Source organism: Arvicola amphibius, chromosome 6 (genome assembly GCF_903992535.2).
Source record: "Arvicola amphibius chromosome 6, mArvAmp1.2, whole genome shotgun sequence".
In the NCBI taxonomy this organism is placed as follows: Eukaryota; Metazoa; Chordata; class Mammalia; order Rodentia; family Cricetidae; genus Arvicola; species Arvicola amphibius.
The window spans coordinates 17,814,461-17,828,159 of record NC_052052.2 but is presented as its reverse complement, the minus strand read 5'-3'; the positions used below and the strand labels follow the sequence as shown (position 1 = coordinate 17,828,159).

The 13,699-nt window shown below is 40.6% G+C and overlaps 1 protein-coding gene across 1 annotated transcript in view; it reads right to left on the bottom strand.

Annotated features, from left to right (window-relative positions):
- Positions 1-13,699, bottom strand: part of Maco1 (macoilin 1) — a 64,965-nt gene that overhangs the window by 29,167 nt on the left and 22,099 nt on the right. The window contains exons 4-6 of the mRNA XM_038334295.2: positions 11,329-11,452; positions 9,303-9,481; positions 7,026-7,527 (exon numbers count right to left, since the gene is read on the bottom strand). Coding sequence (XP_038190223.1) covers positions 7,026-7,527; positions 9,303-9,481; positions 11,329-11,452 — 805 coding nt within the window. The remainder of the gene's footprint in view (positions 1-7,025; positions 7,528-9,302; positions 9,482-11,328; positions 11,453-13,699) is intronic.

Sequence of the window (13,699 nt, the reverse complement as noted above, 5' to 3'; positions counted from 1 at the left end):
CCAGTCCAGCCCAGCTCCTTTAACTAAGCCATTTCCACAGGAATTTCCTTGTAGCACTAGAAAGACTAACATGTCTTTAACCTGGATGCTGAGAAATAACAAACCTACTGATTTATGATCTTCCTGTCCTACATAGACTGAGCTGAAATAGTTGGTCTTTCTGCTTTCTCGTTTGGCTCAGATTTTTGCTACATTAGGAATAAAAACATTTTTGGCTATTAATATTTTAAGTCTTTTTTTTTTTTTAATCCTGTGTTTTGGATTCACAAAATCACCAGGAGTGGTGTAGGACTTTAATCCCAGCACTCCTGAGGCAGAGGCAGGTGAGGACTTTGAGTTCAAGGTCAATGAGGTCTACCTAGCAAATTCCAGGACAGCCAGGACTACACAGAGAAACCCTGTCTAAAACACACACACATCACAAAACAATTCACAAAAATCACACTGTAACATGGGCCTTTAGTAACATATGTACTTCTCAAACCAAGAAGACTTTGGACTGGCATTGGCAAGTCAGTAAGTTTTCTGGAAAGAGTCCACAGGCGACATTATTACCAAATTCCCAGCCTCAGCCAGGTGGTGGTGGCGCACACCTTTAATCCCAGCACTCGGGAGGCAGAGGCAGGCGGATCTCTGAGTTTGAGGCCAGTCTGGTCTACAAGACCTAGTTCCAGGACAGGCTCTAGAAACTACAGGGAAACCCTGTCTCAAAAAAAAAAAAAAAAAAACAAAACCCAGACCAAATTCCCAGCCTTCTCTAAGTTCCCCTAGATTCCTTTATGAAGCAATCTACCCAGCATCTACCTTGCATCTCTTACCTAGCACAATACCTGATTTCTACCCAGCATCGCCTGGGAGGCCTTCTCATTCACTCAGTTCCTTGCTCTCATGCTACTCTCTTAGCCAACAAACCTCCATTCACTAAGAATCTTCTTTTTCTGTCTCTTTCTTTTTTTTTTTTTTAAAGAGTTTTATTTATTATGTATACAGTGTTCTGTCTGCATGTATGCCTGCAGGCCAGAAGAGGGCACCAGATCTCATTACAGATGGTTGTGAGCCACCATGTGGCTGTTGGGAATTGAACTCAGAACCTCAGGAAGAGCAATCAGTGCTCTTAACCTCTGAGCCATCTCTCCAGCCCCTTTTTCTTTTTTAAGATTTATTATATATAGTGTATATACATATAGTGTTATGCCTGCATGTATGCCTGCAGGCCAGAAGAGGGCATCAGATCTCATTATATAGATGGTTGTGAGCCACCATGTAGTTGTGAGCCACCATTTGGTTGTTGGAAATTGAACTCAGGTTCTCTGGAAGAGCAGCCTGTGCTCTTAATCGCTGAGTCATCTCTCTAATCCCCAAACCTTCTTTTTACAAAGACACAAAAAGTGAAATTCACAAGTTATTAAAAAGAAAGAGCAAGCAAGTGCTGTACAAAGCAGATCAACACACTTTTCTGAACAGAGCCAAAAGGTGATTATTTGTGGCTTTGTAGCTATAGTCTCCATGGCAGCTACTAAACTCTGGTAAAACAGCAGCCACTGGCATAGTGTAAACAAATAAACAAAATGTGTATGAACAAGGACAGCAGTGTGGCACTGGAGAGGACTATGGACAAGGACAGCAGTGTGGCACTGGAGAGGACTATGGACAAGGACAGCAGTGTGGCACTGGAGAGGACTCTATGGACAAGGACAGCAGTGTAGCACTGGAGAGGACTCAGTGGGGAAGAGTACGCTGTTCTTGTGCAGATCTCAGTCCCCAACACCCATGGTGGGGGCTCAAAATGATTCTAACTTCAGTTCCAGGGAACCTAATGCTCTCTTCACACTTCCCTCAGCCCTGCACTCAAATGCAGGAAACCACATGCACGCACATACACATAATTAAGAAATAAAAATATTCTTGGCATGGTAACACACAAAATTAATCCAAGAACTCAAGAAGAAGAGGCAGACTAATTTCTATGAATTTGATGATATTGGGTCTATTTATTTTGTGAGTTCTTAGCAAACCAGGATGACAAAATGAGACCCTATCTCTAACAAATAAACAATATATAACATTTAAAAAATAAAAACAAAATCTTAAAAACAAACAAGCAAACAGCAAAACTGGCACTGGGCAAGATGTGTCCTGTGTGTAACTGCCTACTAAGGAATACAGCACCCTAGGGCACACTCAAGAGCTAGTAAAGCTTGAGGAAAGACCTACTGGCATGCTGGCCCTGCACAGTGCTGGCAAGTCTGATCTCAACAGCCATCCGCTTAAACTCTCTTTGAAAGTTGTTACCCACTAATTAACATCCTCCAATAAATTATTAAATTCACTCCTCAAAAATAGTTTTCAACCATGGTCCTCAGATGTAACTGAAGATCGTGTTACAATTAATTTATTATTATAAAAATCTACAGATCATGGGGCTGGAGGGATGGCTCAGAGGTTAAGAGCACTGACTGCTCTTCCAGAGGTCCTGAGTTCAATTCCCAGCAACCACATGGTGGCTCACAACCATCTGTAATGAGGTCTGGTGCCCTCTTCTGGCCTGCAGGCATACACACAGAATATTGTATACATAACAAATAAACAAATAAACAAACAAACAAACAAATAAATAAATGATTTTTTAAAAAGCTATGGGTCAGTTTATGTAATTCAATTTTATTTTATTTACTTTTTTTGGTTTTTCAAAACAGGGTTTCTCTGTAGTTTTGGAGCCTGTCCTGGAATTAGCTCTTGTAGATCAGGATGGTCTTAAATTCACAGAGATCCACCTGCCTCTGTCTCTCAAGTGCTGGGATTAAAGACATGCCAAACCACTGCCTGGCTCAATTTCAATTTTTTCCCCAAATATTTGAAAATAGGCGGAAAAAGTGTCCCTGTGGAATTATACCCAGCTTAGCACTATGCAAACCATGGCATGCCTGAAGAAGGCACAGGTCCACAGTTGGTCCTGTATCCCTGCACTATGACACTTAGGGACTGTGCTGCCTAGTTTTTATGTCAACCTGACACAAACTGAAGTCATCTGAGAGGAGGAAACTTCAATTAAGAAAATGCCTCCGGCCGGGCGGTGGTGGCACACGCCTTTAATCCCAGCACTCGGGAGGCAGAGGCAGGCGGATCTCTGTGAGTTTGAGGCCAGCCTGGTCTACAAGAGCTAGTTCCAGGATAGGCTCTAAAAAAGCTACAGAGAAACCCTGTCTCGAAAAACAAAAAAAAAAAAAAAAAAAAAAAAAAAAAAGAAAATGCCTCCGTAAGACTAGGTTGTAGGCAAGCTTATAGGGCTTTTTCTTTGTTTTCTTTCTTTCTTTTTTTTTTTTTTTTTTTTTTCTTCGGTTTTTCAAGACATGGTTTCTCTGTAGCCTTGGAGCCTGTCCTGGAACTTGCTCTGTAGACCAGGCTGGCCTCAAACTCAGAGATCCACCTGTCTTTGCCTCCTGCTGCTGGGATCAAAGGATTGTGCCACCACCGCCCAGCATAGGGCTTTTTCTTAGTGATTGTTGGGGAGGGCCCAGTACATCATGGGTGGTGGCATCTCTAGCCTGGTGGTCCTGGGTTCTAAAAGAAAGCAGACTGAGCAAGTCATTAAGAGCAAGCCAGTAAGCAACACCCCTCCATGGCCTCTGCATCAGTTCCTGCCTCCAGGTTCCTGCCCGGCTTGAGTTCCTGTCCTGACCTCCTTCAGTGAGGAACAGTGATGTGGAAGTGTGAGCCACATAAACCCTCTCCTCCCCAAATGGCTTTGGTCATGGTGTTCCATAGCAATGATAACCCTAACTAATCAGACACACCTGAGTCCATCTTACTAATCTGCAGATGACACACCCACTCCACTCTCTAGCTAACACCTCAAACACATCAGGCCTAGATAAACAGCCTGAACAGCAGTCATCACAACATATGTAATTCAAACACAGGAGACAAGAAAGAAGTGACAAGGTCTCCTCCAACTAAGGGGATAATTTGCTTAGAAAATAATGTTTTTCCTTCTAAATGCTTTTATTTTTGTTCACTGTGGAGAATTCTGAAATGTATGTTAAGTAAAAAGAAAAAAATGAATGCCGGATTATATCACAGGCTATAGCTATTCTCAACATTTCAGCTTTACTCTTCAAATCTTTTTTGTATACTTTGAAGAAAGTGTTTTAAATTACACTGCTTTCTCTTTCTTCATGAAGCATTCATACTGTAACTTTTCTCCCAAATTCTTAAGTATAGCCCAAGAGTATGATTTTACAATATCTATATTAAAATCCAGGTGTAGTAGCACAGAGACAGGCCAGTGAGTCAGACCTACATAGTGAGATCCTATCTCAAACAAACAAACAAACAAAAAACAGTATCTAAATTAGAAGTCTATCAAAAGAGCCAGGCGTGGTGGCTCACATCTTTAATCCCAATACTTGGGAGACAAGAGACAGGTGGATATCTTGTGAGTCATCGAGAGTTCCAAGACAGCCAGGGCTACACAGAGAGATCATGTCTCCAAAATAAATGAAAAAAGAAAATCCATCAAAGGAACAGCACACTATATGTTTTCTCATTGTTGGATAACTAGGTTCCTCTTTTATTTTGAGATAGGGTCTCACTGTCTTGCCCTGATTCTCTTGGAACCCACGTGACCAGGCTGCCCTTAAACTCACAGAGATCTGTCCCCTCTGCCTCCTGAGTACTGGGATAAGGGTGGACACCACCATACCTGCTTCCTTTTATTTTTATATTATATTAAAAGTTAAACTGAGCCAGGTAGTGGTAGCGCACTTTAAAGAGATAGCCTTTAATCCTATCTCTTGGGAGGCAGAGGCAGGCAGAACTCAATGAGTTCAAGGCCAGCCTGGTCTACAAAGCTAATTCCATGACAGCCAGGACTGTTACACAGAGACCCTGCCTTGAAAAATATAAGTAAGTAAGTAAGTAAATAAATAAATAAATAAAGTTGAAAATCATTCCAGAGAAGTTTACAAAACTACTTAAATATATTTTCTATTAACTCACTGACAGCAAGTATTTCTCTAAAATAGACTTGTTCTGGGGGGCAGGCTACAGGTGAAGACAGAGTCCACACTGCTGACAGCAGGGCACAGCAGTCCCCAGGAGCAGGCAAGGGGCACAAGTACCACAGCATCAGTCCTGCTTCTCCATCCAGTTGGGTTCTCTTTTTTTTTTTTTTTAAATATTTATTTATTATGTATACAATGTTCCATCTGTGTGTATGCCTGAAGGTCAGAAGAGGGCACCAGACCTCATTACAGATGGTTGTGAGCCACCATGTGGTTGCTGGGACTTGAACTCAGGACCTTTGGAAGAGCAGGTAATCCTCTTAACCACTGAGCCATCTTTCCAGCCCAAATATTTATTTATTATGTATACAATATTCTGTGTCTGTGTGTATGTCTGCAGGCCAGAAGAGGGCACCAGACCTCATTACAGATGGTTGTGAGCCACCACGTGGTTGCTGGGAATTGAACTCAGGACCTTTGGAAGAGCAGGCAATGCTCTTAACCGCTGAGCCATCTCTCCAGCCCCTCCAGTTGGGTTCTCAATCTTCAGTATCAAAGGTAGATTAGATAGTAAAGCCAATTAGCATCACAATTAACTGGGGTACCTAAGAAAGCATTTCACCTCATTTGTAACACCAAACACAGGAGACCTGTTTTAGAACTAAAATCATGTAAAGATGTTAAATAACATGTGTCGAATGTTTCACCTGCTGCAGTTAGTGAATTCTGGGGAATGCCTTCTGAAATAAGTGGTAAACAACTGGCCTTTCTCCTCTGGGCATCTGGAAGCAGGCTCTGCAGGATGGGGGCATCTGCAATGCAAGCTTCCACAGCGCCAAGGCTGCTGCAGGAGTGAGAGGCAGAGTATGGAACCACGGCCATTTTTCTCAGCTGGCTATTACTCAAAAATTAAAACTAATCAATATTTTGGTTACATTATTTACAATGCTGGAAACTCTTCCTCAAAGAATAAACTGTCCTTGGCCTTCAAATAAACCAAAAAATGGGCAGTGGTGGCACACACCTTTAATCCCAGCATACCTCATGAGGCAAGCAGATCTCTGAGTTCGAGGATAGTCTAGTCTATAGAGTGAGTACCATGACAGCCTGGGCTACAGAGAAAAACCCTGTCTCAAAAAACAAAACAAAACGAAAACAAACAAACAAAAAAAACCCTCCAGACTTCAGCTCTCAGCTTCAGGACTGAAGACCAGGGGGGTAAAAGCCACACCTGTTTGCTCATTAGATCAAATGAAGTCTGAGCCAGTCAGTGTCAAATTAAGGCTGAGAAAAGGAATGTTTCTGACTAAAATCCACATCTAACACTGTGTTCCCATATGGAATTTTTAGCAAGAGTTCTCTCTTTCTCTCTCTCTCTCTCTCTCTCAATGTATTTTGTATGTGCACGTATCCTGTGCATGTAGAGATCAAAGGACATTTGTCAGCATCGGTTCTCTCTGTCCACCATGTGGTCCTGGGATTATCAGGCTTGGCAGCAAGCACCTTTACACAATGAGCCATCTTGTCAGCCCAAGAGATTATACTTTTCAAGCTGGAGTATCTCAGACTTATCTATGGATAATTTAAATTCTAATTGGTGAAAAAGAAACTAACAAATAAAACAACTTCAGGGTAATAACAACAACTTTCCCACTCCCTCTCCCGATCTGTCAGTTTGATCACAGAAGATTTGCACCAACTGTACACAAATTTTTCTCTTTTTGCTAAAAGGAACTTTAGATATGTAAACCTAAAAGGACAGGACTAACAGCATTCTTCAAAGCCACCACTGAGTTGCATGTAAATCCATCACATGTGGGAAGTCATCCCCATCACCTCTTATTCAGAATACAAAAAAGGTTAAGTAGTGTTTTAATATGCTGACACAGATGACTAACAAACTTTTCAAAACAAACACCCAGACACTACCAGTCAAGCTTCTGGTCACAAGCAGCTCCAGCAGGCCATGGAGCCTTACTTTTAGAGTTGTGGCGAGAGGTGATGAGGCCAGCACACACTTACCTCACCAGTGCGTCTGGTTTGCTCAGCTGGTTGTTAGGAATACAGTTCTCCATTAAGTCCTTATGTGCACTTGGGCTCTTGCTCGAGCACTTCTGCTTCTTCTCATTTTTACTAGATGAAGAAGGAATGCTTCCATTTGTAGCACTGTGACTTCGAGGTGAGGAGTTTACAACTCCACTAGCATTTTTGTAATTTTTTGAGGAAGCAGTGCATGAGTCCTCTTTTAAGAGATTTTCTGTACTTCCCACAAGATCATTGTTTAATCTTTTACTGTTGATATGGTTTTCCATGTACTCAATTTCTTGTATTTTAGAGTCTACAGGTTGTAAAATATTGTTGTTATTTATTCCAAGGTTATGTTTTTTGGCATCCTTGTCCTTTTCTTTCCCTTTTTCTCGATATTCTATCTCTGGCAGCGTTGTGGAAAGTTTTTTGTTGGCTGGGATACCTCCATTGTGGTGTATAAGGATCGAGGAATCCATGTCCGGCAATCCTTTGGATGCTACAGTATCAAAAACAAACCAACAAACAAACAAAAACCCATACTGGAATATTTAGCTTTTAAAAACATAAGACTACATTGACTTAGTAACTGTATTAGCTAGACCTAGAAATTCACTACATTAATCACGGGAGAACCTTAGAAGCAGTAAGTACAATGTATTACAATAACTCCCATGTCCAGACACATTTGAGAAAAATCACCATAATATGAACTTGAAAACATTAAAGATTTGGCTTTAAAATAAGAGTAAAATTTCATAATTAAGTCATATATAACATACATTTATATAGGTGCATATAGATTTATATAAAGTCAACTAGATTAGTCATAAAAGTAAGAGAACAAAAGCAACTCTTTTTTTTTAAAGACCTATTTTTAACGAATATTTTGAAAAGGGATTTATTATATTGGTGTATGCTACAGGCAGGTTGGTCCAACAATGGCTACCCTTCCAAGAAACCCTATTTTAAAAGAGACCTAAATTGGACCTGGGAGATGGCACAGTGTTTGCCACACAAGCCTAGTAACCAGAATTCAATCTCCAAGACTCAAGTATAGGTACATGACAAAATGACTCTGTCACAAAGTCGTTCTCTCATGCACACCAACTCATGAATATACATTTACACACGCACACATGCACACACAATCTTTTTCTTAAATGCTTGGTTTAAACAAACACCTGATAATATTACTGAAAAAAGCTCAAATAAAAAAAAAAAAAAGATGTGACTTCTGGCTACAGACATCTATTTTTTTCGTGACTCCAGTGTTGGAGTAATGTCTGTGTCATTCACCAGGGTACTTAAAAACAACTTTTTGTATCAGCTCAGTACATTTCAATCTGCTGTGATCTCCATTACAGCTATTTTGTACCACTCCAGAAAAAAAAAAAGGATTTTGATATAAATTAATTAAAAAGCATGACCTCAAACTTTTAACTCCCAAGCACAGAAAACCAGTATTACTATGAGCTCACCTAACACTACTGGCTGAATAGCCACAAGAAAAGCCCCATTAGAATTGGTTCCATTTGCTGAGTGTGATGGCTCATGCCTTTAATCCCAGCACTCAGGAGACAGATCTCTGAGTTTGAGGCCAGCCTGGTCTACAGCGTGAGTTCCAGGACAATCAGGGCTATTACAGAGAAACTGTCTCAAAAGACAAAAAAGTTCCATTTAAAATCCACCATACAGTATATGAAACACTCAAACAGGACTCACAGCTCCTTGTTCTGCCAGAAGGCAATGTCACATGTCCACACAACCATCTTGCTTATTATCCTTTGGTTCTTGACTTGCTTCAATTACAATGTCAAGACAAATATTTCTTAAAGTCATCAAAATAAGTATTTCTTAATATTTGTAACAAAAATTTTAAATTGTAAATTAAAAATAATAAAATAGGGAATGGAGAGACGGCTTAATAGTTAAGTATACTTGTTGCTCTAGGACCTGGGTTCAGTTCCAGTACCACACGGTGACTCAGAACGACCTGCAACCCCAGTTCCAGGGCTCCAGTCTACTATACATATACACATGCAGAAAAAATCCATACACATAAAATAGAAGTACATGTAAACAAATACCGTATTTAAAAGCAGATGCCTCCGCCCCCCACGAGAGTAAAACACTATATTCACATTCTGTATTTCATGACCAAACAATGGCCCCAAGAAGGAATCCAAAACCTGGACTCTTGGTCATTTTTTTCTTTACTGAGGCAAAATCTGACTAGCCTATTAGGTTCACAACTTCAGAGTAAAGACCTACCTTCCTCGGCTTCCTTTTCTTGCTTCTGCAACATTTGCTGCTCTGGAGGGAGGGCCTGCTGAAGAAGCTGCATGTAAAACTCGTTCTCCTTTTGAACTTCCTTTTGCTTCCTTAACCGCATTTTGTAGCTCACATAACTTTTGAAGCCAAAGCCCAAAGTCACCACAGGGTACCCAATACTAGAAAGAAGACAGTCCAGCCTCAATTACAAGGTCAACACAAACAATGCGTGTATCAAGCACAACAGCTACTGAGACCAAAGATTAGAAAGTCAGTTCTAATTGATGATGATCAACCCATGCATACAGAACAAGCCCCAGGCTACAGGTCTGGTGGACACCATAGGAAAACATTTCCCGCCATACCTCTAGGAGTCCCTACAGGGCTGATAGATACAGTAGCTAATGTTTTTGAGGAAACAAATAACTTTATGTGTTAGAAGTTAGGTATCTTTATGTTTTTAAGAATGAAAAGGTATCTGGACATAATGGGGCCATTGCTCACAAGAACTCAGAGGCTATGACTGCACAATAGCAAGCCAAAGTTGCAGCACAGATCAGTGAAGGGCTCATGAAGTCCACCCCTAGCTGAGGGGCTGTTAAAGCTCCCCATGTTCCAGTGGATGGCCCTACACCATGCACATACTGGCAGCACTGAGTGAACTCAGTAGATTTAAAAAGAATAAAGTTGGAACAGATAAGTATATGTGTATGCGGAGGATATAATAGGGAGAGTTTGAAGGGAAGGAATTAGGGGTAGACTTGATCAAAACATATTACACTCATGCATGAAATTCTCAAATAGGCCGGGCAGAGGTGGTGCATGCCTTTAATCCCAGCATGGGAGGTACAGGCAGGCGGGTCTCTGTGAATTCAAAGCCAGCCTGGTCTACAAGAGCTAGTTCCAGGACCAGCTCCAAAGCTGCAGAGAATCTCTGTCTTGAAAAACCCAAAAATAAATAAATAAGTATAGATGGACAGATAGATAGATAGATAGATAGATAGATAGATAGATAGATAGATAGATAGATAGATGATAGATGATAGATAGATAGATGATAGATAGATAGATAGATAGATAGATAGATAGATAGATAGATAGATAGATAGACAGACAGACAGACAGACAGACAGACAGACAGGGCATTACTTAATTTTTAACATCAGAAAGTAGAGTCAAATTTAGGCAATTACATTACATTAATCTTCTTGTGTCTAAGGAGTAAGAGCAATAGCTGCTTTTGTAAAATTAATTCATAACAGTCATACAGCATTTCCAAAACCTCTTATGTGTGAGTGTCAGGAATCATCAGGGTTGTTAACAAAGTTCAAGTGAGTATACTTAGAACTCTAATCTAAGACAGAAAATAAAAGTATTTCGTCCAACCAATCAGACTGCTTAATGCTTTCCCAGAGCTACAAACTGTCAAGCCCATATTAAGGCTCCTAAGTGTTAAAAAGTGTTATAGTTTTTAATTAGTTTAAATGTGGTTTCACTCAAAATTAAAGAGACAATGTTTCCTTAACTCATTTATTTGTAAAACCTAAAACAACTAGAAACAATTCCTATTTATCTGGGGGTTTGTATTTTTTACAACTGATATAAACAAACCAAGCTTATTTTCTAATATTTTTAGTTAAGGTTAAATGAAATAATCCTCACTTCTAAGAAGACAAGCTCCTTTTAAAGTGTTAATCGTCTTGTCACTTCTGTAAACGACTATAGAAGCTTTAAGACATGGCCACAGCTCATCGAGATGACGATGGAATTATCAAAATCATCAGTCAGACACTTGGCATTAAGTTAAACACCTGACACACTGCACCTCTTTCCCATGACCTCAAGAGAGAGGTTAGGAAGCTGATGCTTAGAAATAATGACAGGTTCAGCAGCACAGCTGTTGGGCCAGAGCTGGGACTCCATCTCTGAAAAGGCTCACACCCTTCACCAGCATACTGTACTGATGTGGGGCTCAGCTGAACTTACCACTACAGAAATAGAGACTAAGAACAGAGGTAATACTCACCAGTGAGCAGCAAATGGACGACAAAGGTCTACATGAAAATTTTTCAGATCTTTGAATCTAATTGCTGCTTCAATATAAACAAAGAGTATCCAGAGGGACACTGTAGGCAAACACACTCCCCTTTCTGTAGGAAAGCAGCAGAGAGACAACCATCAATGATACAGTAGCTGACACAACAGATGGATTGTCTGGGAGACTCAGTCAATGACAGCAACTGTCAGCTAAACTAAAAGCTTTTCTATGACAAACTCATTGACAAAAACAAAAGGTAAACATCTGTCAGGAAATATTCAAAATCCATGTCAAACAAAAGACTCATAAATCTTAATATACAAAGAGCCCCTAAAAATCATTTTAAAAAAAACGGCAACCGGGGTTGGAGAGATGGCTCAGCGGTTAAGAGCACTGACTGCTCTTCCAGAGGTCCTGAGTTCAATTCCCAGCAACCACATGGTGGCTCACAACCATCTGTAATGAGATCTGGTGCCCTCTTCTGGCCTGCAGGCAGGATACTGTATATATAATTAAATAAACCTTAAAAAAAAAGCAACCAAAGTTGGGTATGGTACCGTATGCCTACCTGTAGTAGTCTCAGTACTTGGAAGACTGAGGCAGGGGAATGGCTTGAGGAATGACTTTGAAGCCAGCCTAGGCAAATAGTGAAATCCTGATTCAACAAGCAAATAAAATCAATCAAACCACAGAGGATGTGGCCTAGTAGCAGAGCCTATGCTTAGCATGTGCAAAGCCATGGGTTCAACTCCAACAACCCTACCCACAACAAAGCAAAGTGCTGCGTGTGGTAGTGCACACGCCTGTAAGCCCAGCACTCAGGCAGCAGAGCCGGGTGGGTCTCTGAGTTCCAGGCCAGTTAGGGACTGTTCCTTTTCTGAGAGTAAGAAGCACTTGAAAAAACTTTCTCCATAGGAGCAGATGCCCATTTAAGTGAGCATGAAAATACCAGGGAGATGAAAGCAACTTGCATCAGAATAAATAAAATACAATGTGCAATCTGCATCTGTCAGTGTGGGAAAGGGCTGCTGTGGAGTGTTTATGGACATGGATAACATAAGGGTCCAAGTTCACAGAAAGGGGACTAAGTCTGCTTCTGTGGAAAGGAAATCCAAGCACCTTGATGCCTCGTCCCTTAGCTAAGCTGGGAATCTCTGTGAAAATAGCTTAACAACCTCAACTGATCATAGAGATCTAATACACCTAAAATGAGTATTTTCACACTTAACCAAACTTTCAAGGTAATTTTAATTTTTTAATTTCCAGCTGAGTGTGGTGGCACACACCTGTAATCCAAACACTATGGAGGTAGAGGCAGGTGGATGAATCTGAGTTCAAGGCCAGCCTGTTTCTACACAGAAGGTTCCAGACTGGCTAGAGATACAAAGTGAAACCCTGTCTCAAAACAACAGTGATTTTTAAAATATTTCCTACTTCCTACATTAATTTATCAAGTTAAAATGAATGCCAGAATATTACTGAAAAATAGGTAAAACTGAACAAAACATGTTATTTCTCCACTTATTAAATGACTAACTCCACTGGAAGCTTTTTTTTTTTTTATATTTATTTATTTATTATGTATGCAATATTCTGTGTGTATGCCTGAAGGCCAGAAGAGGGCACCAGACCCCATTATAGATGGTTGTGAGCCACCATGTGGTTGCTGGGAATTGAACTCAGGACCTTTGGAAGAGCAGGCAGTGCTCTTAACCTCTGAGCCATCTCTCCAGCCCCCCACTGGAAGCTTTTTAAGTAAGTACAGAACCATACTGCAGACTTTGTCTTGCTGCCTAGCTTTAACTTTAACCAGCACTTGGGGAGTAAGAGGATCAAGAGTTCAAGACCACCTTAAAAATAAAAGGACAGCCTGGAATACATTAGTCCCTGCCTCAAAGAAATCATCACCAGGGGGACTAGAGAGATGGCTCAGAGGTTAAGAGCACTGACTGTTTGCTGGGTGGTACCCACTTTTAATCCCAGCACTTGGAAGACAGAGGTAGGTAGATCTCCAAGAGTTCAAGGCCAGGCTGGCATATGGAGGGAGTTTAGGATAGCCAGAGCTATAAAGAGAAACCCTGTCTTGAGGGAGGGGGAGAAAAAAAACCAACCCAAAAACGAAGCACCAGCTGATTTCCCAGAGTTCAATTCTCAGCAACCCCATGGTGGCTCACAACCACCTATATTAGGATCTGAAGGCCTCTTCTGACATGCAGGTGTACATGCAGGCAGAATACTCAAACATAAAATACATAAATAAAATTTTAAAAAATCATCACCAACACCAAAAAGTTTATGACACAACATTACCATTCTTTTGTGGCTATACACAATTTTATCAAGCATTCTTTTTTTAATT